Raw genomic sequence first — 27,703 nt, 5'->3', positions numbered from 1 at the left:
ATTAAAATAAACCCATGTTTCTGTTGAGACAAAACAAACCGTACCAAATGTCTTGAGTCTTGACTCCTTATTTTTATGAAACTAAATAAAATCAGAAGTCACACAAACCCCCACAGACGTAAGAACACATGTACCAATACCAGGAGGTAAGAACACAACAGCCAGCAGAGACACCTTACCTGTACTCTGTCAACATGAACCTTCACTCCTCCAACAAGTCCCTTTCTAAAGGCTGCCAGCATATCTAATATGGGACTGAATCTGCTGCCTCTGAAATTTGAAACAGAACTCCATTAATCTTGCACTCAGGTAAACCCCAGACTGCAAATCCTGCTTTTCTCTCTCCCTACCTGATGTTGTCCTCCCGGATCAGCACCACGAACAGGGGCCGGCCGTGCATTTTCCAGTACTGCTTAATGAACTGCAGGGCGTTCTGGGCAAGGAGGAAGCTCAGTCACAAAACATCCCAAAGAGCACAGCAAGCACAGCCTACCACAACACACAGCACGAGACAGCAGAGCACCTACAGCCCTGAAAGCCCCAACAGCTTAAAAACACCTCAGCTACTAAAGCACCAACAGATTTCTGCAACGGGCACAAGCTGCTGTCAGGCCCTGCTATTTCCTAAGTGTTCTGAAAAAACTCCTAAGCAAATGTATGGATCATGGAGCAAAGAGACAGTGCAGCGCTCTGAACTACAGGCAACGACCTAGAAAACGTGTGTGAGGATCCAGGGCTTGAATCCCAGCCACTGGGATGGAAGCACCAGGGCCACCTTCTGTGCATGCGGTGAGTGAGCTCTGCGCTGCTGTCAACCTTACAGGCAGGGAAGGGGGGCAGGTTTTAAGATTTGTGCAAAATCAAGTAGTGTTTCTTCCATGTAAGGCTTTCATATCTCCTGTAAACACCAGTCTTGTTCTTTTTTCAAGCAAGAACATTTGTTCTCCCAAAGAAACAAATGATAATTTGCTTGCTGCCCTACAGCATTCCCAGTCACTTTGGGGGCAGGTTTTTTTGTCACAGAGAGATACTCACTAGAACTCATACTGGGCTGACAGGATATTTGTCTCAATTCACTTTCTAGCTGCAGGTTTATTTTTGTATTATAATAATACACACTGTACTGTGTTCCCCTTTCAGTCTTCTGTTCCATCAGACTGCACAGTTTATTCTTCTACAGACTATTTTTGTCAGTTACTCAAATGAAAAGTTACAAATACCTTAATATCATCAATCAACATCATAACATCCTGAGACATGTAGAAATCACTGAGATCAAAAATGATCGAGTAGCAAACTACAGTCTTCCCCAGTATTCGATAAATCTGTTGAGAAAGAAAACTTCCATTAATCTTTCCTTTAAAACATCCATTAGAGCCAAATACCAGGACTTGAAAGTCATAAAATGCGCATAAAATAACATTACATTTCAATTCTAGTTAAAATCATATAGACTAAATGCTTATCTGAAATATTTATCAATAATGAGAAAATAAACTTTTCTTGTATTAACCTTTGATGTTCCAAGGCATCCTATGGGTCTGTCCGGTCTTCCAGATAATCCCAGTTTCTCATTGACTCCCAAATGGAAGTAAGCCTGTGAGAAAGAGTCATGAAAACTGATAAAAACCTAGATACCAGCCTTTCTCATCTCCCGCCACATCTCACAAAGAAGGCTGTGTGCAGTCTGCTTTGATTAGAAAATGATTCAGAAAATGTGGCTGCTATTGCTGTTCAGGGTTGTGTTTTCTAAAAAAGACTTGTTGTTTCCTATAGTATGTCTTCTTTTTAACTTCTTGCTCTGATTACTTTTCTATTCTATGTAAGTAAAATATTTATTGATTTTTCAAATTGCTTATTGAAATAATTTTAAAGGATCATTTGCATTTATTGGCTAGCCAAATTTGCCTTCTGTAATGGTTTTCCAGAGTGGATACAAAAGTAAGAAAGTAATATAGGAATCCTTTAAAGATCTTTGTACAAATTTGTAAAATTAATGCATCAGCAACACAAACAAGAGGGAATTATCTCATTATTCACAGCTTGATTCTTATTAGTTATGTATGCCTGTCATTCAACTGTTACAATTTTGCAAAAATAATCTTCACTTATTACAGGGTATGAGTATAAAACCATAAGACAACAACTAATCTATGAGCAATACAGTATAAATGCATCAGTTAAAACTGACTTAAAGATGTAATTTTTCCTTACTTGGCCTGTTTTAGGTAAGGAACCCACCGTTACTGCAGAATATTCAGAATTCTGAGCATTTTCCGAAGTTCAATCTTTCTTTGTGTAATAGGAAGATAATTCAGAAGCAAATGAAAGCAAACACTCTAACAAACATTACACTGATAGCTTTCTATTGCTGTCAGCTTGGGGCCTTCCTGATCCTGCCCTTGTTTCTGCATTAATACCAAGAGCTATTTCAAAAAGAAAATAAACACAATTACCTACAAGACCTGTTCATCCAGAGTAAGGAAGTGTATTCAAGTGGGGAAGGATGGAGACATCAGAACACTGAGAGCCTTCAATAACCCATCTGTGCATAACAAAGCCAAACAATGCTGAGCCTCTGCTGGTGGTAAATAAGGGAGACTGGAAGAATGGCAGTAGCCAGGGCCAGTTAATACTAAAAGTACCTTCATTTTGCTGGAATGCAGAGCATGAGATGCTTTCTTAACAAAAGCAGAACTGCATTAGCATTGCAATGTTGTCTGCTTCCTTGAGGACCCTGTAGCTTGAGGCCCCATGTTGACACACAGGCTACTGCAGCAGTTTCCTCCTCTAGGGAGAGTTCTCCATCCTGATCTGTTACAATCAAAGCTCAGATGCAGCGCCAGGCACTGAACAATGCAGTTTCATTCAAGTTCAGCTGCTTCAAGCACCTCTGGGTGCTTTTATTAAAAAGCCCTTCAATTCTGGATTATTAAGCTGCTAATAGCAAGAAATAGCTGTGAAAGCAGACTGGGCTGTGGGGTTGATTTATGAGCATGATCCAAAATGCAGCTGTCTTGCACACCATCTGTTTCTGTGCTCCCTCTCTTCCTCTCAGTCCATGTCCAGGGGTGTTCTGCTCCTCTCCTGTGCTGTACTTCCACTCCACATGTACTTTTTTCCTGTGTATTACATGTATCTTGTCCCATTTTATTGTTTATCTCTTTGTTCTCTTTTCCCCACTGCCCCCACTTTGTGCATATCTTTACATGACTTCAAGTTCTACTTTCAGTCCCCATCCATTTGTTTTACAGCACTTCTTTGGACACATGCCTGTTAATGAGTCCAAAGATTTAAACTGTTATCATGTGCTACTAAAGCAGTTCAAGAGTTTCTGATTAAATACTCCTTAGAACTGACAGCATCAGAGGAGGAAATACTGAGATCCATATTTTCCACAGATCAACCTTCTATTCCCCAAAATACATTGACTGTTCCACTGGCTTCCTTTCTCCTCAAAGGATGACAAATACTGCCAGGAGCTTTTGTTTGTTTACTTTTTGGTTCATTTTGGTTATTGGCATAAGCCCCAAGATCAAACCCCAGTTCTCACAACATCCCAAACACTCTCTTTGCTTCACAGCTCTGGCAGAGCCTTTGTTAGAAGCCCATTAAGAAGAGGTTTTGTATCAGGTGAATTAATATTTTCATGGCACTCCTTTAAAAACTATGTTTTGATGAGGCAGCTGTACCTACTACCCATCATAAGGAAAAAGGAAGTGTCAGAATTGCCAGATGTCTCAACAGCTTTAGTAAAATAAATCCTAACACAGACTTTTCCATAGATAGGAATTTAAGTGATAATAAATTTTAATGAGGGTCTCATCTTTTTGGCAGGGAAACCAAAAAAGTGATGGATGACAGAGAGACAATATATACCTCTACAGTAAAGTTATGGAGTATTCATTTGTTAAACCAAAGTTTCAGTACAGAATTTCAGGACAGATACTGACAAAGAGAACATATTTTGGAATATATTATCATGAAAGCTAGTGAGTATAAATGGGTTCAGAAAAGAACAAGGATGAATGGAAACATGGAATTTTCTCTTCTCCCTGTTTTAGTCCTTCTCAGGTGTTAGTGGCAGCTGTTATTTGGGGTAAGCATTTTTCTGAAAAGGCCACAGCCAGGTTTAGCACATCCTTCATCCTCCTAAACTTAAGAAACCTGAAATATGTTGCTATATTCTCTATTTTTGGGTTTATTTTTTTTTCTTGTGTCCTACAGATTGCTGATACAGATCATGGCATTGGCCATGTGACCTGATTTCTGAGGGAGAGCCCTACACAGTGATCTGTTCTACAGCGGGGACCTCGGGGTTGGCAAACACAATTTGTCACTGCACTGCCCCACACATTCATCACCAGTGAGGGACCCTTTGCACAACACAGGGTCAGACAGGAGCTTTGTGTCTGATCTACAACCAGGACCAGCAGGGCCAGCCCAGGCCTGTAAGGAGGTGGTTGTCCCTCAGGAGACTCCTTGTTCCAATAGAAAACAGAGCCTTCAGGGAGGATGAAGGGGATGCTGAAGATGATCCTTCATCCCAGTAATTTCTAACTGTGGTATGTTAAATGTGCTCAGCTAAAGAGGTAGACCAAAAGGGATTTCAAACCCAGAACTTCCTGGATATAGTCAATCCAAGGGAAAACAGTGACAGAGATGTGGATACTGCCTGTTGCAGGGGCTGCACTATGAAATCCTAGGATGGTTTATGCCTACTGCCTTAATCCATTTCTTTGACTATTGCTCATTTGCTTGTTTCTCCATCAAGATTCATTCAGTTTACCAAGCTACTAATGTTATTAAAATTTTATTATTCATTTATTATACTTTGAAAGTGGCTCAGGCAATAAGCCTAATCAGATAACACAGAACATGTGGGCTCCTACATTTCCCTGAAAGCTGCAGGCATCTGTAACTTCCAGTGCCAGCACACCTTGCAACTGCATTAGGACAGAAATATGTAGACAACAGCTTAGGGAGATACAAGGCTAATAGCTTGATATGAATCCTTGTTTTTACAAAAGAAAAACATGGATGGATAAACAATTTTAAATGCAGAATTCCTTACTTTGACAAGTTCTTTCTGAGCCCATATCTGAATTGGTTCCACCTGCTGGGGGGTCTGAGTTTGGATTCCATATGTGTTCAGAAAAACTTGCAGGCTACAAATGAAACACAGATACATTGAATGACAAATCCCAGAATAGTTTTAATAATTCTCTTGGCAGTAGATGTATACAAGTAGCAGCATTTTATTCTACACCATTTCAGATTTATTGTTCAACCCTTCCTTAATACATAGGTACTCAACAAAAGTAAATACATACCGCTGGCTTTCTGCTATCAGGGCCACATGTACCACCAAATCATTTTCTAAAGGACCCTGCAAAATAATGACAAAATCATTACTGGCATTGCTAACTAAAGATTTTATTCAATATAGCATGACCAAGGACAATGGCTATTCAAACAATCACAACTCTGACAGACAGCACTGTCTGCATTGCTTTTTCTTATGGTGTGAGCAAATTGAAAGATTTATAAATCTTAGGAGTACAGGAAGCCTGTCCAATGATACTCTGCAAGACACATTTTGGAGAGTTAGTAACAAACAGATTTCTGGTAATCATTACACTGCTTGGATTAGTTTGGGGGTTTCTTTAATTAAGAAGAACTACATATGGAAAACATTTTATTTCATACAAAAATTTAGAATTTATCCAATCAATATATCTCCTGTATGCCTGATATGACCTAATGTTTTGACAAATATTTCTGTAATGAGTGAAATTTTTCAGCTTTTTGGGTAAACAATAAAATTCACTTAGAAATAATGACCTGATGATTTCAAACCTTTACTCTGAAGAATTGTCATCACACAGCTGCTCTTTAGAGACATGAAAGACATATTACATTTTACTGGAGACAGCTGCATTTCCTTGCACTGGTTATTACACAGACACTTCATGTTTGAAATAAATACCAATACAACCCCCCTGTTCACTCCTCAGGCATTCACTGACTGTAGAACAACACGACTAAGAGCAGCTCACATTTTCATTGCTAAAATGCTTTTGTCTGCTTTTGTCTAGAAACTACCAGAACATGAATGACAGAAGTTAAACACATCTTCTATTGATTGTATAAAAGGACAGCACTTTTTGTGATGCTAGAGGGATAGACATTGATTTAGAGAAGTTCAGAGGAACACTTGCTTGCTCAGGCAGCTGTGAGCTGTGAGCCTTCATATCAATAAAGATCTTAGGGATTTACAGAAGAAATTCTTAGTAACTTTTTCCCAGAAGTCTGTCAGCACTACATTTGCACTAAAAATTCTGGACTTTCTGCCACATGAAATAAGTTTCTGATGAAAGTATGTGCACAAAGAGACTAGATGAAGCAGTCAGAAGTTCAAGCAACGTTAGATTTTCTTGCCAGAATAAGATCATTGTGCTATCACTTGTATTTATACAAACAGTAGGAAAACTCAACCCAAAACTCAGCCATAATCATTGTGTATAAAACAGAAAGCAGAAGCCCTCCCAACCTGAAAATGAGACAGCCCTTCCAAGACTAATGATTTTAGACAGCCTGTGTCTAACCTGGGCAGGGGTCTTTGAGCTAAGACTCAGTTGTTACCCTCTCACTGAAGAACTGAGCAGGACTGTGTAACCACAGCCTGTAAATTGTGCATAACCCGTGAGTTCTGCCTCTCACACACAGGATTCACTTCCAGCAGCCAGTAAATGGTGGTTCTAAAACAGGCCAGAACTACATAAATGCAGCTACAGCACAACTGGCACAACACAAAATCTGTGTGAAAAACTACTAGACCTTTGAAAGTATTGTGAAAAAAAATGTAACTATCATAGCAGTACAACTACAGGATTGCTGCAACATTAAACAGAAAGTTACTGTTATTGTCATTTAACATGTCACAGCCTGGAGGATCACAAGTAGTGACCTAGAGAAACACAGATCAAAATAACAGATAAAACACTCATAAAAAGAAAGTCACCCTTTCCAGTGATGATTGTGCTATATAGTATTTGCTGTATATTTTAAAATAAGAGATATGGAAAAGCATTAAACTGCTAAATATTCCACTAAATAAATCTTCTTGTTAAAAATTCCATTTTAATCTCTTGGCTTTCTCATTTCTAATGAGGCCAACTCAGGTATGGTTCCCATAACATCCATCACTGTCTCCCCAAGACACCAGGACAGCCCCCCTGCCCGGGCTCCCCCTCCTGCCTTGTGTTGCCACCTTGGATCCTTGGCAGAAGGGTTGGTTTCAGCTGTATTCTGCATGCTGTGCAGATGATAAATAGACTTCAGAAGAACAAGATAAAAGACTGATTAGTTGTTCTTCCTCTCCAAAAGGGATAATAAAAAAATTCAAAAAAAAAAAACCAAAACAGTTTTTAACAAGGTTATAAACTGCTGGAGGTAGGATAAAGGGAAAAATCCCTGACTCCATTCCTGGCACAAGCAGAGAAAGCAGCTCAGTCTCAGCCTCTCACTGCACAGATGTTATCACTGTGCCTTTCTGCTTACACTGCCAGGAAACCTCAGAAGTCTGAAAAAACCCCATTCATTGAGCATGTCAGAAAGGGGGCAGAGCACTGAAGAGCCCCGATGGAAATGGCACCCACTGGGCTTCCCAAGCACACGGCGCGAGAGAGGCAAACGGGAACAGCACACAACAGGAGACACTGCACTGCACCCCCATGACCCCTGGCTGCTCCTGAGCCACACCCCAGCTGTCCCAGGACTGCTGACCACCCTGTGCCCACTGGCACTGAGCTCCTGGCAGCACTGACCACTGCTGACCACCCTGTGCCCACTGGCACTGAGCTCCTGGCAGCACTGACCACTGCTGACCACCCTGTGCCCACTGGCACTGAGCTCCTGGCAGCACTGACCACTGCTGACCACCCTGTGCCCACTGGCACTGAGCTCCTGGCAGCACTGACCACTGCTGACCACCCTGTGCCCCCTGGCACTGAGCTCCTGGCAGCACTGACCACTGCTGACCACCCTGTGCCCCCTGGCACTGAGCTCCTGGCAGCACAGGCCACTGCTGACCACCCTGTGCCCACTGGCACTGAGCTCCTGGCAGCACAGGCCACTGCTGACCACCCTGTGCCCACTGGCACTGAGCTCCTGGCAGCACTGACCACTGCTGACCACCCTGTGCCCCCTGGCACTGAGCTCCTGGCAGCACTGACCACTGCTGACCACCCTGTGCCCACTGGCACTGAGCTCCTGGCAGCACTGACCACTGCTGACCACCCTGTGCCCACTGGCACTGAGCTCCTGGCAGCACAGGCCACTGCTGACCACCCTGTGCCCACTGGCACTGAGCTCCTGGCAGCACAGGCCACTGCTGACCAGCCTGTGCCCACTGGCACAGACACACCAGCCCCTGAAATCAAACACAGCACACATATGTGCCTCAAACTGCAAACCAAATTTGGCAGGTTTAGAGCTGTGTTAACTGTGGTAGGCAATTGTATTAAAGGGAATGAAAGCAAGAACATGTTTACGATTAACATGACAAAACAAATCATCCAATATGGCTCCATCCAAATTAGACATGCTCTAATCCTAAACATAAAAATCTTAAAATATCTCAGTCTATCTACAAGTAATAATTTTAGTTCCTTCTTTACATGTTATCTATTTCCCTGAGTAATAAAAAAAAGCAGTCTATTTTGACTATTCTCTTCCCAATTCTCTTCATCAATAGGCATTAATCTTAATTCCCAGTAGCTGAAATGAAATCCTTACAAATTATTATTAACTCTACGCAGCAAAACATTAAAAGAATCACAGAATTTCTAGATTGGAAGAGACCTTTAAGATCATCGAGTCCAAGAATACAGTCATCACATGCAGAGAATCCAGTTAATTAATTGTAACCCTGAACACATATCTCAACTTAACTCAGAACATAAAATTATCCTACGCTGGCAATTTAGTCAGATTATGATTTTTTGTTAAAGATTAAATTAAACATAAGGCAGCAATAAATCAGCTTTTGAACGTGCCAGTAAAATACAAAACAATTCCAGAAAACCCCCACCCTATCTCACTTCTCAAATGTTGTTACCATCCAGGCCCTCTTCCACACTACATCCTCCCAAAACAAGTGCAACAACTCAACCTGAGTTAGAATCTCTCCTGAACCTGGAGGCAGTAAAGAGGAGACTCAAAAGAAGCTCTTCTGAGGAATGCAGTTCTAAAGAGTCACCCTGAACCAGGATCCCCTGCAGTATCCCCTATCAAAGTAAAGAGAGCATGGATGGTTCCATTTCTTTGGAGCTCTAACCTGACTGTTAGGATTGCAGAGCAGAGGAGAAGGACACACTGTGTCCCAGGGTGCTCTGAACACAGCAAAGACAGACTCACAGACTCTGAACACAGCTCACAGACTGAGCCCAGCAAAGACAGCCCCGCTCCAGCACCACACTGGCACTCCCCCAAGAAAGAACATATGGACACAGCCTCCTCAAAGTGGGAAACAACAGGTTCTGGCATTGAATTAGGTGAAAAAACATTTCCTTCAAACTACAAACAGACTAAATTAGTACTAGTAGCCATTATTTTTTTTTTCTGTACTGCTCATTTGACACCTCAGTTTTCTACAATCAATGAGATTGTCCTTGATCTGATTTTCTGATGCACTCCCAGCTGTAATTATACATAGTTATATGCACAGTTTTCATAGCATTTTACCTTTGGAGGTCTATATTACCTTACTTTCCTTTACCTAATTCTTCATTGTAAAATGAAGGTTGTATGATAAGTAAAAGTAAAAGTAAGGTTGGAATATTTGAAATACTTTCCATTGCTTGCTTAAATCTACACTATTAAATAGGTATCAGATATATTTTTGTAGTGGCACCAAAGCCACAAATATGTTAAATTAATCACATTTTTCAGTGGCAAGTGTTTAGAGTTTATAATCAATGCAACCACAAAATCAAAACATGCCTACACGGAAAACACATTTCTTGAAGAAATATTTACTTAGCACAGAGCTTCAAATAAAAATTTAAAATGCCTTCTTTTTGGTACATCTCCTTTCAAAACACAGTATCACAACAAAATTTATATACACAGGCCTCTGAAGTTTTTACATATCCTTGTTTATTGCTTACAGGAATCAAATTTAATACAAATGGAAATAGCTTTCTGTTCAATTTAACTGAATAATTCTTTAGCTATATGGAAAAGAGAAGCCATCATTAAAGAGAAGAAACTACTTTTGATTTCTAAAGACATCATTAAGATGTGCTGTGTTCTCATTTTGTATGGTATTTTTAGTCATTTTCCCTTCACTTTAAGGCAAATACTGATACTGATTTTGCATAAATTAGCTCAATTAGATAAAATGGCATAATTAAGTGTTCAGACAAACTGGTTAAGATAATCTAAAACATGGATTAAAAAAGCCAAACTCAAGATTCTTGTCTGGAACTTGAAGGCCTTTGCTGGTACAAGTCTCCTGAGTCATGTCAGTATATCTTTAACCTTCTCTTAACAATGACCCATTTGACATCTGCTTGAAAGGATATTTTGCCCTGATACTGTAGCAGTAAAACCACCCAAAATAATGCAGCAGCTGCTTCAGTACAAACAATCCCAAAGAAATTCCACAATCACCTGGCTGCAATGCCAAAGGCCTGATGCCCCAGTCTCCATTTCCCACTAATTCAGAAGGGCATCCCTTCTTTCTAACCCCCACTGGGTACCACATCTTGGATATTTTTGGCATTTACATATCAAAGAAACATATACACAGTCATCTATGGCAAAGGAGTATCACCACTGGGAAGAACAGAGATGTAAGCAGACCTAGGCATGCCCAGAATTTCCTTCCTACTTCATGCACTGTCTGAAGATGAAGTAAAATATCAAAATGCAACTGTTATTCTCAATGCATTCAACACTGTTGACTTTTAAAGTCCCTACTGCATTGCTGAATTTTACTGGGTAGCTGCATTTTACTAAGTTCTTTAGTGACTCACTAAGTGGCCCTCAATGTCTAAGTCATGAGAAAATAAATTATCATTGCATTATTTATTATCACTTTTGGGAAGCCCTCAGGGCAGAGGCTATTTCTCTCTGAAGATCTGGAAACTGCCTATCACATACTGGGTACCCCAAATAGTTGTAAAAATGCTTTTCTACTAAGACATTTCCTGATGAGTCACAGAGTGCCTTTAGAACAAAGCTTCATCTTCTTCAAAGTGTTCAGCTGTGGCATATTAAAACTGGCTGGTTTGAAGAATCAAAGAAAGAGGAATCAGATGGGTGCAGCAACCCTGACTCAACACAGGCCCCTCCTGAGGGCACCCCAAAAGGGCCAGCAGCCCCCAGGTTCTGTCACATTCATAATCCCATGATGCAGAACAAACAAAGAAACCAGGAACAAATGACATCACTGAGCTTTCATTATGTCACAGGAACATGGCAAGTGCTGCACTGTGAGCAATGAAAGTCTCGTTATGAATGAACCAACAGCCAAGCACATGGATTACCTTGGTTACAGGAAATAGTAGCAAACTGAGGGGATAAGCAGCATTTGGATAGAACAAGAAAAACATTGTTCAGTTCTGAACTTGGAGTGAATCTTAAGATAAATACTTCATCTCTTATGCTTCAGCAACAAATTCACAATGATGAATAAGGAACTTCTCAAATATACATTCCTTATACAAGAAATAAAAAGGCTGAAACACATCTTTGAGCTACACATTCCATAGACACAGTTCTTCCCTCTTTAACTAAAGGAGTTCCCTACACACAGACAGGTACATATCTCACTGTCCCATTCACTACAGATTTGAATTACCATGTTTCAAGCATTCCATGCCTGGTCACTCATTCCTACTGTGCATTTAATCCAAATACAGGAGCACATAGAATCACAGAATCATTAAAGGGCCTTTACAGTCATTGAGTCCAACTGTTGAGCCAGCACTCCTAAACCCACACTGAACCCTGTCCCTAAATGCCACATCCACACATCTTTTAAATATCTTCAGGGATGGTGTATCAACCATACAAAAAAAACCCCCACCAAAACCAACAACAAAAAAAAACCCCAAACAAAACAACAACAACAAAAAAACCAAACGAAACCAACAGACCCCCCCCCAAAAAACAACCAAAAAACCCAAACAAAAAAAAACTAAACAAACAAAACAAACAAAACCCCTCATTCTTGTAGCTCTTAGGAGCTCTAAATACAAAAAAATCTACTGCAGTTGAAATTACTTTGAAGGAATAAGAAAAGCAGGTTCATTCTTGCCTTCCTGACATAAGTTAAAACTCAAGACACCTGTTTATTAGCAGTTATTTATATTTACATGTTATCTGTAATTTTGACTGCATCACTTAATTTGAAGGCAAATGTGCATCACTTCCTCAAAACCGATGTTATAATTTCCTTTTAAAAGCAATCCTCCATCAGTTCAGAAAATGTACACACATTGAATATTTTCCTTGCACTTTAGCTGCAATATTAGAGAACCATGCATAGCACTTAGATGACAATTTTCCAATACAAATACAGTAATACCAAGCTCATGGTTACCTGGTTGGAGAACCTCATGCTGACGTTGCGCTGGTCCTGGGGAGCTACGTACCGGCCAATAGGGTCCAGATCTTTAGGACTCACTAATTTATCAGCTGAAAGGAAGTGAGGATAGAAATACAGAATGACTTGAGTATTTTCTGCAGCTTTTGTGAAGAAGCCACGTCAACTTTCGTGTTGTAGTTGGTTCTGCTTTGTTTTAGATCAATGACTTATAAAAGCACATTCTGAAAAATTCAGAATTCTATTAATTTTAAAATGGATGACTCAAGCTTTGTTCTTGCTACAACTAATTACAGCCCTGTAGTACAAAAACCCAAGCCTTTATTTGCTCACAAAGATATGTTAATAGATTATATGCAGACAACAGACTCCACAACACAAGTCACTCAAAAAGCCCTTAATCAACAACTATGGAATTATTCTAGAGCTTTAACTATAAATCAAATAACCAGCAAAAATTCTTTATCTTTACAGAAAAGCAGACAGCCTTTATCTCAAGCTAATCACATGACTTGAATCCTGGAAAGAACAAGAGATATCAAAGGTACCGCTCAATAGGGTAATTCAGGAAGAAATAGTGAAAAAAACCTAATTAAAAAATTTGAAATCTAGCAGTTTCTACATGGAGTTTTTTTACATGGGGGAGAAAAACCTACCAAACCTAAAACCCCAGTATTTTAACCTTCTCCTGAAAAAGCACTCCAATAAAAATACACTACTAAAAAGTTTCAACAAATTCCTTGAATACAGGTTCATAATCTAATGTGAGCTATTATACCCTTAGAATAGGCTTTCTCCTACCAAAATTGTATTTTGACAGGAAACTGTCCAAACTTGATCTAATTTCTAGCAAGAGTAAGTCACAATATATTTTCATTTCTTCTATCTCCAAGTCAACAATTTTGCAGCTATTCTTAAAAGCCCCAACAGAAGGGAATAAGGTATTAATCTAAACCAGAAGTGACTCATGGCTGCACTCAGCTCCAAGAGAAAACCAACACTGCCCTGATCAGAATGTCTCTGAGCACTACACCGTGGAGTAAATGAAGGCAGCAGCTTTAAACTCAAAACCTGCCCTGCCTGAAGGTTGCCTGGGCTAGGCCAGCTCAGAGTGATGGGGCAGTGGGGAGCAAACCCTGGGCAGCACTGAGGGGCTGGGCAGGACAGGGAAGCCTTGCTGGAGCCTTCTGCTGCAGAGAGCTCTGCCAGCCCTGGATGCTGTGCTGTCCTCAGCCTCCTGCTGGAATCAGGCAGCTGCTCTGCAGCCAGGAAAGAGCCTGCTCCTGGCTCTGCACTGCTCCTGCAGGGCCACCATCCATGGACACAAAGCTGAGCAGAGCTGGATGATAAAAGATCACGATGGACAGTTGATCAACATACTGACACGGGTTACCAAAGCAGAGCTGAGCAAATCACTCATCTAAGCTCCAGTCCACACAGAATTCTCACTCTAGCTACTTGAATTATATGAAATAGTGCTAATGCAATAATATGAATTAACCAAATGATTTCAAGATCAATGGGCTCTGCCTCATAGTCTTAAAAACAAAAGTGGTTTCCAGAATGCGTGTTCTATTTCCACTGGTTTTAACACTGATTTACATTGCTCACTAATTAAAATATATGGTCAGAATAATTTGATATTTAAAAGAACTGTATCAATAGACTAATATAAAACTTCAGCTAACTGCTAGTGAATATTCATCACCGTTATCACAAGTACAAATGTATTGGACTGCAAAAGCAGATTCTTTTGTTAGCTCCCTATCTGCATCAGCAGCAGCTGACAACACTTAATCCATTTGGTTATAAAAATATTGCTAAAATTCTTAGTTCTAGGCAGCACTGAATCCACAGAACAAGATACAAGAAGTCTAAGGAAAAACAAAGGAAAGTGAGCTACTACACAAAAGACTGAGTGAATTTTCAGTTGCATGAAACAACTGAATACCTGGGACTCCTTTCCCTTGCTCCAAAATGGAGGCTTTAACATAAAGGTTTTACAAACCTCCTCATCCAAAGCAAGAAGGAAATTCTGTGGAAAACAGCATCAAAACACATGCATCAAAACACATGCTTTTTTCCTTCATAAACAATTTTTTCAGTTGCATAAATGTGCCCTCCAACAGTGATACACAGGCATTTTCACACTGTTACTCAGCATTTGTAATCAGGATCAAAATTTTGACTTGCCTATTTCTGTTTGCCCCTCTGTGGGAGGGTAAGAATTGACTCAGGCTCATGTTGCTGCATTTAGAAATATTTGGACCTCAAGAGCCCAGGCCCAGAGGCAGCAGCAGGGGCTACAAAGGTGGTACCGTGTGCTGCCCACACAGCAGGAGCAAGGAGGCTGAACAAACACAAATTAATTGATACCCTGGAGGCAACACAATGATTTCTGAATGGATAATGAAATGGGAAACCAATACCTTCCCAGATATCAAAGTACTTGGAGCCAGGCTTCCACTTAATTAGCAACCACCAACAAGCAAAGCAAGACACACAAACACTTCCACCAAGGACAAGATTGTTATTCAAGTAGATTTTCACCAGTAAGGAGCAAAATTGAATGCACCAACTCTAAATTAGTAGGAATAAATGGAGTCCCTGATATAACAACCTCTGATGAACACATTGCTCTAAGATCTCCAAACCCTGTTTGCAAGGACTACGAGAAAAGAAGGAAAAATTACTCTAAAATTTTGAATATTTTGAAAGAAAAATTGAAAAAGTAAGTAAATTAAAATTCTGTGTGTAAGAATGTTCAGGAAAGAACTGAAACACAAGAATGTTTATGTTACAGAAACAACAGCTAGCAAACTATAAATAGAACTTATTTAACCAGCATTCTGCAGGTACAGAAACACAGAAATATCAGTACAAGATCAATACTAGCATAACTATTACAGCAACCTACACACACACTGGAGGATTACTTGGCTAAGACTCTAATAAGATACATTATTTTTTAATTAGTAGTGAGATTGCCTGCATTTACTTTGAAGTGTTGACTAGAAGAGGAATTTTGCAAGGAATACAGCAAAACCAAACAGGTGGAGCACCAGACAGACTCTGTCCCTCTATACCTAAAGATACAGCCACTCTTCTTGCCAACTGATGAATTTTTAAACTCCCCTTAAATTTCTCTCATTTTTATTCCCAACAGCCTGTTTCCCTTCTGTGTTAACAGAAAAATAGTTTGCAGAACTCCATCTACTGATTACTAGGTAACTGCTGATCATGTTAAAATAAAGTAATATATCTTTCTCCTGAAAGAAACACTAAAGGAAAAACCCAACTATGAAGATTTTTCTGGATTAACCATTCTTCTTGCATTAGCCTATAAAATCATTCCAAGTGACACCGAGGGTTTGTGACTGAAATTCACCATAACAACATTCAATGGTCAAACTTTGCCATGCACATTCAATTGCTCATACAATTGAAAAAGGGTAAAAATAACGCAGATGAATGAATCATTGCCTTTCTCTGAGACTGCAACTACTCAAAGTTTCAACTTGTCTTGCTTAAGCAATCAATAATTTGAATTAAATGCTATAAATCATTTACAAACATCACTGTACAGATGAAGCTGATGCAGTTAACCCAGAAAGCATCACATTAATATATTCTGTCATGAAGAAAAGGAAGAGGGAAAGCCAGAAAAAAAAGAAAAGTGTCATCATGTTTAGCTTTTCAGTACTCAATGAAATATTCCACTAAGCTTTATAGTATCAGCATAAAAACAAAAAGACTGCAAAGCAATTTTTATCTGTCACTAGAGCAGAGGACACACGGGCCACTCAAGGTCCATCCCAAAGCCAAGGCAATGCTAGTTTGGATTCAGGAGGAACACAGGACAAAGTTGAAGGAGGCCAGCTCTCACCCAGCAGCTTGGCAATGATGTACACGGCCTGGCCCCACAGGAACAGCTTCCCGTCCCGCCCGTTGTTACTGGGGAACCGCCGCTGGCTGCCCGGGCTCTTCTTCTCCAGCTCCACAAAGTCAGCAGGCACGTAGTAATACTTGGGGACAACGGGGCACCCTGGGGACAGCAAGCACAGCCAGAGAGTAAATACCACTGCCCTCACTAGACTGGAGTCCCCTAAGAAAGCTGAAGTGGATCCAGACCAGGAAATATTGCACCCCAGTAACATCCAAACAGGGATTGTCATTCGTTGTTATCTCAGTGAGGAATCCCAGGGCAGGGTTAAACTACTTTGAATTTCACCAGACATTTCCTCAGAATTTCTTCCCAGAACAGGTATGTTGTCTGTGCAGCACCTTCTGTGCAAACTAAAACTAACAGCAGTCATCTGAAGGAAAATGCAGTAAGCCTTAACCAAAAGCCACGAAAGCTGGGTCCCAGCGAAACACTCAGGGTTGTTGTGCTCCCCAGTTAGCACAGGCTCAATATCAGACAACTCTTTCTAACTAAAACTCCTGCTGAAAAAAAGAGCCAGCTTGGTTTTGGATAATTTTATTAATCAAATGTTTAAAACAAGCACTTGAATCTTGAAACATCATGAAACAAAATGGCATAACCTCTCTTACTAGAAGATACATACCTTGTATCTAGAATTATGCCACAGGTATTGCTGATCATTTTAAACTTTACTTCAGAACTTTTTAAGTGGACATGCATCAGGAATTTAGAGACATGATTAGAAATGATTGACCTAATTATATGAAATTGAAAAGCAAATTAATATGCTTCCTGCATAATTAAATTCCACCTTAATATTGCTCTACTCTTGAACTAATTTGGATAAACAACAGGTGATAAACAGAATAAAGCTGTAGTGTCTTACTATTTGCTTAGGAAAAAAAATACTGGGAAGAAGCAGAGAAAAAAAGTAAAAGCAACAGTTATTAGAGATATTAGGCTGAGTGAGGCACCAAAACACACCCAGAAATTTTAAAATGTGACATTTGTGATGACATGCAACAAAAGGAACCACAAGATTAATTTAGTGTCCACGAACCTTCACATACTCATTATTAATCAGAAAAAAGCAACAACCAGCAAGAAAAATTTGCTACATAATTCAAATTTGGTAAGGGAATGTTTGACTGCCTTACAGAAATTAGTTCACTTCAAAAAGTTTAAAGAACAAGGCATATTCTGCATGCACTTGTGTAACTGTACCACAGATGTAAGAACAGGTGACTAAAATGCTGAGTTTTAAAATTGGATTGTTCTGTTCTCAGGCCATTTCTTTTCCTCCCACTCAAACTTATGGCCTTTTTCTTTTTTTAACTGAAGTTTGGATGGCTGTGCCTGCAGGCCACCACTAGCCTTTTCTGCAGTGCCACGAAAATTCTGAAGTGCCCAATTTAAATAAGAGAATGTTTATAATAAAATGATTATGTAGCCACTTTCCCAGCTCTAAGGTAGAAACAATTTCACATGCATATACCAAATTATTTTTTAGAACTTGCAAAATTAAGTGACAATGAATGATGAGAGTAATTCTCAATTGGGTACAGGTGGGACATTGAAACAATCTGACTGCTGGAAGTTAATATTTGCCTGAAAAGGAGACGTGAACTTTGTAAACAATGAAGCAGAGGTGAAGGAGGGGAGGAATGAGTGGGCACAGTATAAATCTTACTTTGAGATCACATAAATTGTGATAATAAAAGTAACATTTTTCAGGAAAAATGCTACTGATTTTTCCAGAAAAATGTTACTTTTATTATCACAATTTATGATGCAATATATCTACATAAAAAGAGATTATGTTAGAATTTGTATTTTCCCACGAGGAAACGTTGCTGTTCTTACTTCCCATTTGCTCTGACTACAGTAAATATTAGCAAAGTAATTATAGGACCACAATATACATCAGGAAAGTAATGAACACATTAATAGGAAAGTCAGGATTTTTACAATTTCGGGTCAATAAAAAGCAATTGTGTCAGAAGAACAATTTCCAGATAATACCTTCAGGCGTATGTTGAAGCAAAGGGTCCAGAAGATCCTGATATTCCTTTACTTGTGTAGGATTTCCTCTAAAAATGCCTAAAAATAACCAAACAATTATTGATTTAATGGAAGAAATAACTTTTCCATGACCTCAAGGTTCATAAAAGAGGAAGAAAAAAGAATTCAGTGTTCATTTTTCAAAACTAAATATTTAAGTGCCTACACACTAAATAGCTCACGAAAAGGAAAGGACTGAGCTGTAGATCACAACAGTCAACTGCTGCTTTTGGGGAGACACTGATATGTTTGGCACTACCTTAAAAGTCCCTTATAAGTTGTTTTAGCACAACTTGCAAGATGAATCAGATGAATACTAGCATGAGTAATGTTCAGTTCATGGAAAGTTCTTAAATGAAATTATATATTAACAATGCAACGCCCATTTCTGTTCATCAAAGAAAAAATGGATCTATTTGACAAGCGAGGTGATGTTTTAAAGTAGAGTATTTTTTAACATTCAAAGGGGAACGAGCTAGATGAAAACTTGGCATTATAAATCTTACACTAATATTCCCTTCTTCAACTACCAAAATTTTTTTTCTTTCCATGGCTCTTTAATACTCCATCCAAACCCAAAGCTTGACAAGTATTGTTCACCACATTTTCAAATCTTCCTGAGTATATACACAGGAATATTTACAGTCACCAACAGACACAAATGCAATCAAAGCTTGCACACAAAAAGGTGTGTTTCAAGTGACACATTGAGCATTTCAAAACACTTGAGGATACTCATGACATAGGAGCAATCTGTGCTACTCCCACATCCTTGTCTTTTTGCCATTGTTGTGGACACACTTCAGATTTTGCGTCAAGGAAGCTTGTGGATTTAGAGATATTTGCACAAAACCTACTAACAGAATTGTTCTATTTCCTAAAAGTGTGGTTCAGGCAAAAAGGACAAGGACAGTATGTGCAAAGTATGTAATTTTAGGGTTTTTTTGGACACAGAAAGTGTAAAATGCTTTTTCTATTCTTTTGTTAACCTCAGTTGAAGATGACTATCTTTTTGTTCTCAAAACTGCAAGTGGGCAGCATTAAATGTCAGCGCCTTTCTCCTCAGTTTTGGGCCTCACTCTTTGAAAAATGTCAAACATTTCTTTAGAAATATCAATTATGGAACCTTATTACATCTTCAAACACAACATTTTAATCTGTGGGTGGCCGCAGAGGAACTGGGGCTGATGGCAGATTTCTGTGCCCCTCACTGTCTTCATCTGAAAACTATTCAACATGCTAGAAAAGATGGACAGATTTTAATCAATTTAAAAATCTTTTTGACAATTGCAACCCTACTCATGTTCTTATTCAGACTTCTGTTCTATGCAAGTTCTAGCTTCCATCCTGAGATCACCCCTTGAACTTCTTTGGTGTGTCTCTTGTCCTCATGTCAAGGCCAAGGTAGTGTCTTTTTGTTGCTTGTGTTTTGATTTTTTTTTGTTTTATTATTCAATCAGACTCACTACATGAAAAATTGTGGCTAGAAGGAAACTAAACCTTTCCTGGTTCCCTTTCTTCTCTTCTGAATTCTGATTCAATTGCTACACAATGCTCAACTTGAGAAGCCCTGGTGCACATTGAGTGTGGCAGCGTGTTCTCCCTCCCTTTTCTTTCCCGTGCTGCTGCAAAGTTCTGATACATCTGAAAGTTTTTCAGGCTTAAAAGGCAATGCAGGACAATGCCAGAGATTGAAGCTTTTAACAAACCCTTACTAAGTTATATTCTAAAAACAGTTCACATTAGAAATGCTGAAATATAGCGGGTTGGGATGCTTGGGGTTTTGTAACCCAGGAGGCAGAACTCTCAATGAGATATTTAGTGTCAGTGCATTATGGTTTATTTTGGCAGGACAGGAAAATAATTTTGTGTCTTTCCTCTAAAAGCTCATTTCTCTTATGCCTTTAAGGAACAGGAATGTAAAGCTATACTTACCATCAATTATCATGAAAATAAAAAAAAGAGGGAATTCACACTCAATGCCATCAAAAAGCTGCAAAGAAGAAAATTTCATCAGACATTTCATCATTTTCATTTAAGTAAATATATATCTGAATAATCCTGCAGAGTAATTTCCTAGCAACAAAAGGCAAACATGAATGCAAAAATATTTTAGTATATTTAGTATCACTTCATTCTATGGGCACTTTAACCGTGCCTTTACATCTGCTGTGGCTCATTCTCAAGCAGAATATTAAAATAATCTAGTTTTCATTTTTCAGAGAGAAACTACGGGGGAAAATATAAATAAATTTTCATTTAGATAACCTTAACTGATAAATACTGTGATCAAAAGCAAAATTGTTTTCCACACACTCAGACTGTAGTCAGCTGTGAAATTAAATGAAATGATAAATAATTTCCTTATTTGTTATGTGAAATCAACTGTACCCTAAATGTAAATGAAAGCACATTCATTACAAAACAACCCAATGACTCAATGCTGACTTAGCGATCTCTGAACAGCGCACATGCAAATTCCAGAAGGCATCTCCTTGCCTTGGAGGCTTTAGGAATCCCTGTGCAATCTGACTGCAGCAGCTGGAGGGTGTCAGGGTGGGCAGGACTTACCTTGATCTCTGCTGGTTTGTAGTAGCGCCGTGTCCTGTCCTCCAGCGCCGTCCTGTAGCCGTCCCTCAGAAATCTCTTAAACCCGTATTTGCCTTTCAACTTCCTAATAATTTTATCTAGTGTTTGACCAAACAGAACCTCATCATCTAAAGCAAATCCAGGATAACTAAGGCAGGGCAGAAGAGCTGCATCAGTATTCTGTAGGAGAGGGAGAAATTGGACATGACAAATTTAATTAGATCCCTGACAATTATTTGATGCACAAACAAAGACTGTTTAACTTACTAAGAGAAATATACATTTGGAACATTATCTTATCAAAATCCTAGTGCTAATATAGGAAAATAGCGTGCAAAATAAGACTTCTTAGGAAGTAGCAGGATAAACTACAAACCAAATGTGCAGATATACAATTTAGAAGAGAACTCATTTAATTCAGAATGTCACCTGTTTTACAGCTGATAATGTGCAGGCACAATTGAAAACATTATAAAACTTTGTGCTCTAGGATTTTTTGTTTGTTTTTTAAATACCTTCTCTAGATTATTCCTGGAGGAAACACAAACATATGGGTGTCATATGCTCAAAAAAAGCACAAATATTTCATAAAGCTGCAATGCTGAGAAGTATCTATGATTAAATCATCATTTCTGAACAGCTTTTTCAGAAACATTCTTAGGGTGCTAGAACAAACAAGCCTATCTGATTTACAATTAAGAAGATAAGGGAACAACTCCAGGAAAAAATATGAGAAACCTTCTCAGGAACTGAGTGGATCTTTTATGAATTAAAAACACTAAAAAAATTACTAATTAGTGCACCATCTCTACAGGTAAGACTCCAGAAACAAACAAAAAAGTATCATTTTCTGCTGATACAGTCAAGATATTTAACTATTTAAAATTTCTGCCAATATGACTGACACAAACCCAAAAGGAAGAAAAGAACTCAAAGATTTATATGGGATAAGTTATAAAATGAGCTCCTGTTGAAATATTTAGAGTCTCCAGCAAATAACAAACAGCAAGAGTTCTAAAAGACCATTTGGCTATAAAAAAAGTAGCTGACAGTGTCTTTTATTTTAATTATCCAGCACTACAACTCTGCTATAATTCTTCTACACAATAAGTAAACTATTAATGTTTAAGATTAATAGCTTGTTTCATGAACAAAACTGCTATTATATTCCAGAATGAATAAAAAAGCAGAACCCTATTATCACTCATTTTAAATTACTGATTCTCTAACACCAAATTTACCTTTGATGCCAGCACTGAAATAGATGTTTTTTTAACTAATCTATATTTATGTCATTTAGATTTACTCACTAAGGAAATACATTTGTAACGGTAGTTTATAACAACAAGAAATTGTTCATATTCAGTAATTTATGATAAGCCAAGCTTAAAGGCTTTTTTCCTAGACAAAAGAAAGAATTAAAGCTAAAACAAAGGGTCTCAAAAGTGCAGACACTGTGTACGGTGGAAACTAGGCCAAAAGAAAAACAAATCCCCAAGGCTGCAAATCTCACTTAAGTTTTTTCAAATTTTATTTCAAAATTGTCTGGAGAGCTACCAAGAGGTTACCGTTTTAATTTAAGTATTAAAAAAACAAAGAGGACCATTTTAATTCCTGTTCAGAAACACTACATCCCAGTGACACTTAAAAAGCAAAAATTCACCAGCTTCCCAGCAAATTTCACATTTATCAAGCAGATCAGAAGGTCCATCATACAAGTGAGAAGTCATGCACTTGTTTCCTCCACACTCTGTTGAGGTGAATTTCTTTCACTGACTTACATGAGACCTTGACTCCCGGGGCAGCAAGGAGCACAGGGTCTGTCTGTTCCGGTTATGGGCATCGAAATCCACAAAGATGACAGACCAAGAGCAGCCCTGGAACACAACGTGGCATTTATTTAAGGCAAAGGGAAGAAGCTCGGTGCCTCCTGCTGAGACTCACTGCTTCTGTGTTTAATTTAGGTTATGTTGACATTGCTTGGTAGTTGAAAATTTTAATCAGAAAACACAGAACAACATCAAGCTGAAAATATTTTCATTTTTCAATATACTGAAGTATAGCCAAAATTAGATGGCTTTATCACTGATTAGTAATTATATGATTCAGTCAAGCTATTAACTCTTCCATTAATACTTGAAAAATGAGGCCTGTATTAAGGACAAACAAAAAAGACTAGTTGTTCTTCCCTGTGAACACAGGAAATGTTCTAAACAGTGATGCTGCATATTTCATTACAAGTCAGTTAGCACACAAACAATTGGATATTCAGCACAGGTACTGCTTTGGAAAAAGATTTTCATAGCAAATAAAAATGGTTTTTCAGTTATTGTAAGGTCTGCATTATCAACATCTATTCCTTGGTAAAATCTACTTCCCAATAAAATCAGTAATTTTACACTGTATTTCTCTGTCAACTTCTTGATACTTCCTGAAACACTAAAAAAAAATTTCCCTGGCTGAGACAGAGTTCAAACAGAATCAATACAATTTAGAACTATTACCAGGAAGCAACTTCTTGCAAATTCAGGTTTGTTAATGAACAAAAGAGGTATCTGTATATATGTTGCAACTGATAATGAATCTTAGAATCACTCCCCCACTGGAAGACAGTCCATGTGAATTCATTCCACTAATGATTGTAAATCCCAGAAATTTTCATAAATCCAAATTTCTGCTAAACAGCAGTCAGTTTCTTTGGTATACTACCTTCCTAGGAAGATTGTTCCAGAGCCCACTATTCTAATTATTAAAAACTTCAATTTCCAGTGAAGTTTCTACATAAATACCTCACCGCTCTTTTTGTGTGCCAGTACCAACATCCACTGAGATGCTTCTCCTAAGGGTTTTATTCTTACTTACACTTTACTGCACTCTAATTTTATATAGTTATAAAAATACACAGCTTTTGCTTTACTAGGGTAAACAAAACCCTAAACAATTTTTTCCACTGTCCTCATGGAAAAGAATCTGTTTTCTCAGTCATTCTAGCAAGATATACACTGACTAGTGCTGCAATAAGAATGTACACAAATAATCACATTGGCTTTGATGGATTTAACTTTCTTCTTAATCCAGATTCTGATTATTCACAACTCTCTAAACTCACCGACAAACTCTGAACACAGCCTGCCTACACGTGCAGTTCCAAAGTCTGTGCTGCAGGGAAGGATTCTCCGGGGGTTCAGGAGCAGCCTCATTTGCATTTCCTAAACCCACAAGCACCTTGTTTGACAAATGAACTATTTTTCATTTCTCTAAAGACTGTAAACTTCTGGAGTAAGAACACCTTACAGAGACTTGATTTATGAAAAAAAAAATTGAATTTGTTTTTGCCCAATCCAATAGAGGGCATGCAGCTCATACACAAACAACTCTGCCCAGGTCAGCCTTTAACGTGTTCCTCTTGCTGTGAGCAGGGCTCCCCCAGCAGTGATTTCTGCGGGTTGTACCTGTGCAGCTGCAGGTGCAAACAAGTCTCTTGAGGGGCTCAAGGGGATTTCTCAAAGCCACTGGAACACAGCTGGAGCTAAGCACAAAGGCAAACTCCGCATAGACTGAAGGTCAAAACAGGTTCTGTTAATGCCAACTACAGATCTCAGAAATAAACTCTCAAAGCATTTAAATGGGTCTTGCTTCATCGATTTATTCATCCTTTTCAGAATTCAGCAAAAAAAAATTGACAAAAAAACTCAACAGCCATATTTACTGGTGCTTGAAACTGTTGGGAAGGTAAAGATTATAGATAAATGTAATTTCTGAAAGAATAACAATGCATATACAGTGTCTGATCATTCCTGAAGATCCTTACTATCTCCTAGTTCTGAACACTTGACATCAGCTTTTTAAATGCATGGCATCTCTCCTCCGTATATACATTTTCTAAACCATTAATTTTGGAAGAGTATTCTTTTATTTTAGCTACAGACTACTGTAGGTATAGCACCAAAGGGAAAGATGCACACAGAAGAGGAATACACAGCACATATAAAAGGATCTCAGGAAAGGCTTGCTTTCCTAATTGATCCAAGCCACATAAAGGATGAGAAAAGACTTTACAGATGTGCAACACACTGGAATTAAAAACAGGTTAAAAAGTGGGATTATATAAAAGCAGCTTGTTTAAAGTCTTGATCACAAGCCACATGAAGGGAGCAGACAAAAGGAAGGTAATGCTTGAAGGGGGAAGTATATTCTAGTATCAGCAACAGATACAGTTCTGAAGGAAAAAACCATTTTGGCAACAAAATTCTTTTACAGACTAAGCTACAACCACTTTAGAATTTTTCTAAGGAAAAATCCCAAATGATTCTTGACAGAAAGGGCACTAATGATTTTATTAGATAAATTCTGTACCTGAAACAGCAGCAAGCAGTTTGCTGACTTTATTTAAAGCTGGAATCTAACAAACTGTGCTAGATACTTCAAAATATCTCCTGATCCACCCCGTAAATCATTACTGCTAACAAAAAAGGAGGGAAAACAAACACTTCTATTACCTGATTTCCAAACAGATTGAAACCATTAATTGCTTCTAAAGCTGCTTTTGCCAGTCCCACGGAGCTGAGGAGAAAGCAAAACAAAAACCCAGAGGTATCACAATTCAAGCCCAGGCTGAAACTTCACACACTTGACAGCTTTCAGTGCCATGATCTATTCTTGATTTGAATTTCATGCTTAACTTTTTTGTTACTAAAATGATGATGCAGCAGATTTGGTGTTGTATTGGTGGTAGGTTGTTTTTTTTCCTCTGTAATACTAGTCAGCATTTTTATTTGTGTTCAAATGTCAGAGACCATCTCACAAAAGAACTTCTGTTCTCACCTTGCTGTCAGACATTGGCATGATGCATTTCAAGGTCTTGCTAATAGCACAGAGACAGAGGATTTAATTCAGCACAATTTTTCAAAGCAGTTCCCTAGCATTGAACTTTAAAAGACTGATTTCTAGCTTTCAATATAATAAAAGAGCTCATCAATCTGAATTCACAACAGAAGGATTTTCGTACATCAACCATATAGTGACACATCTTTTATTTCACCTCATCACAAAGAAAACATGACACAGAAATTCCATCAACAAGACTTCAAGTTAACATTCACATGTTAAGACACTATGGATTAAAATAACTTATAATTATATAAATTTAAAATCAAATCCTATATGCCATTGTGCAAATAAAATATACATTTTAACAGTCTTTTCATTTAAAAAGTGTAGTTTTGTATTTTCCTTGTGAGTATTAAAAAAAAGTGCAGAAACATTCTTTTCCTTTCAGTTTCACTCCTCTTTTTTTCTCAGTTTTAAAGAATACACAAATATAGATAAACATTCAGATAATAAGCACTAACAATTCCCCACTTCTATGAAAGAGGTATTGTGACTGTATTGACAAACAACTTCATCATCCAGCCCCTCACCAAAAAACTGACAACAATTAAATTGGCAGAAATCTGCAAACAGGGACTGTGCTTCAATCTTTATTTTTCTATACTCTATGCAACACTCTGGGATGGAAGCAAACATTTTACCTTACTCTAAATAATTTTTACTACCTATTATTGTAAAATATGTAATTTCAAATGATTGCTAACAACATTTTACCTTAGCAAAAATTATTTAGAGTATCTATTATTGTAAAATATGTAATTTCAAATGATTACTAACAAAATAATATTTTAAATATAGGGTCTAATGATGATTATACAGGAAATATTGAAATCTATGAAAACAATGCAATGCAGTTACAGAATTTGTTTTTTTAAGTATTACTTTACCTGTGTTGGTTCTAATATTAGTAGTACTTTAGACTGATTTCAGACTTTACCATTTATAATCCCCCCTGTTCCTTTCTGAAACACTGCCAGAAGTAATATTCCTGGGTTCCAGTTCTAATTGTTCAACAAGAGAAGGCTGACCAGCTTAACCACAGCCTGCTCTGAGCAGCTGCCTCTGCTTGGTGTCTCCTCATGCTGAAAGCTTTGAGAGCTGGAGAATGAGATGAAGAAAAAAACTGAACTCAGAAGAGCTGGGAATGTAATTATTTTTCTGGCTTTGTTTCAAATACCTAAAAAAAAAAGGTAATTGTTCTAAAAATTGCTTTATTCTAATTATCACCTAGCCATTGATCAAATAAATTGGCATGATGACTCAGAACAGAACTTTTCAGAGGAATTCAGCATTATCAAACTGCATATACAGAAGGTAAAAATCAGAGAAATCCTGCACATTGGAGGTTGCATCACATGTTAAAATCTCATATTTTCCTTTCAAGTAACAGTCCTAATATCAACATGATATATTTTCAGAGTGAGAAAAAAGTTACTGATAAAAGGTAGAGAAGTAATAAATGTTCATTTTATATTCAGATAACATAAAACTACTCAATCTGTCTACAAAATAGAATGATACTGCTTGAATGAAATTCAAGGCAAACATGTATTCCTTCTTTGAAATCATCTCTACTTTGCAGACTCAGTCATTATTCTACAATAAGACTAATTTAGTAATTT

The 27,703-nt window shown here is 38.2% G+C and overlaps 1 protein-coding gene across 8 annotated transcripts in view; it reads right to left on the bottom strand.

The window, feature by feature from the left end:
- Positions 1-27,703, bottom strand: part of PHKB (phosphorylase kinase regulatory subunit beta) — a 70,518-nt gene that overhangs the window by 19,960 nt on the left and 22,855 nt on the right. For all 8 annotated transcript variants that reach the window (XM_038148323.1, XM_038148328.1, XM_038148322.1 and 5 more), the window contains 13 exons: positions 25,691-25,754; positions 22,973-23,068; positions 21,174-21,371; positions 20,538-20,595; positions 18,564-18,641; positions 16,503-16,661; positions 12,614-12,708; positions 5,334-5,389; positions 5,075-5,168; positions 1,514-1,597; positions 1,221-1,325; positions 351-433; positions 180-270 (listed from right to left, as the gene is read on the bottom strand). In XM_038148323.1, the coding sequence (XP_038004251.1) occupies positions 180-270; positions 351-433; positions 1,221-1,325; positions 1,514-1,597; positions 5,075-5,168; positions 5,334-5,389; positions 12,614-12,708; positions 16,503-16,661; positions 18,564-18,641; positions 20,538-20,595; positions 21,174-21,371; positions 22,973-23,068; positions 25,691-25,754 (1,261 nt within the window). The remainder of the gene's footprint in view (positions 1-179; positions 271-350; positions 434-1,220; positions 1,326-1,513; positions 1,598-5,074; positions 5,169-5,333; positions 5,390-12,613; positions 12,709-16,502; positions 16,662-18,563; positions 18,642-20,537; positions 20,596-21,173; positions 21,372-22,972; positions 23,069-25,690; positions 25,755-27,703) is intronic.

The sequence above is a fragment of the Motacilla alba genome, chromosome 11, assembly GCF_015832195.1.
Source record: "Motacilla alba alba isolate MOTALB_02 chromosome 11, Motacilla_alba_V1.0_pri, whole genome shotgun sequence".
Classification (NCBI taxonomy): Eukaryota; Metazoa; Chordata; class Aves; order Passeriformes; family Motacillidae; genus Motacilla; species Motacilla alba.
This window is presented reverse-complemented; position numbering and strand designations above follow the sequence as displayed.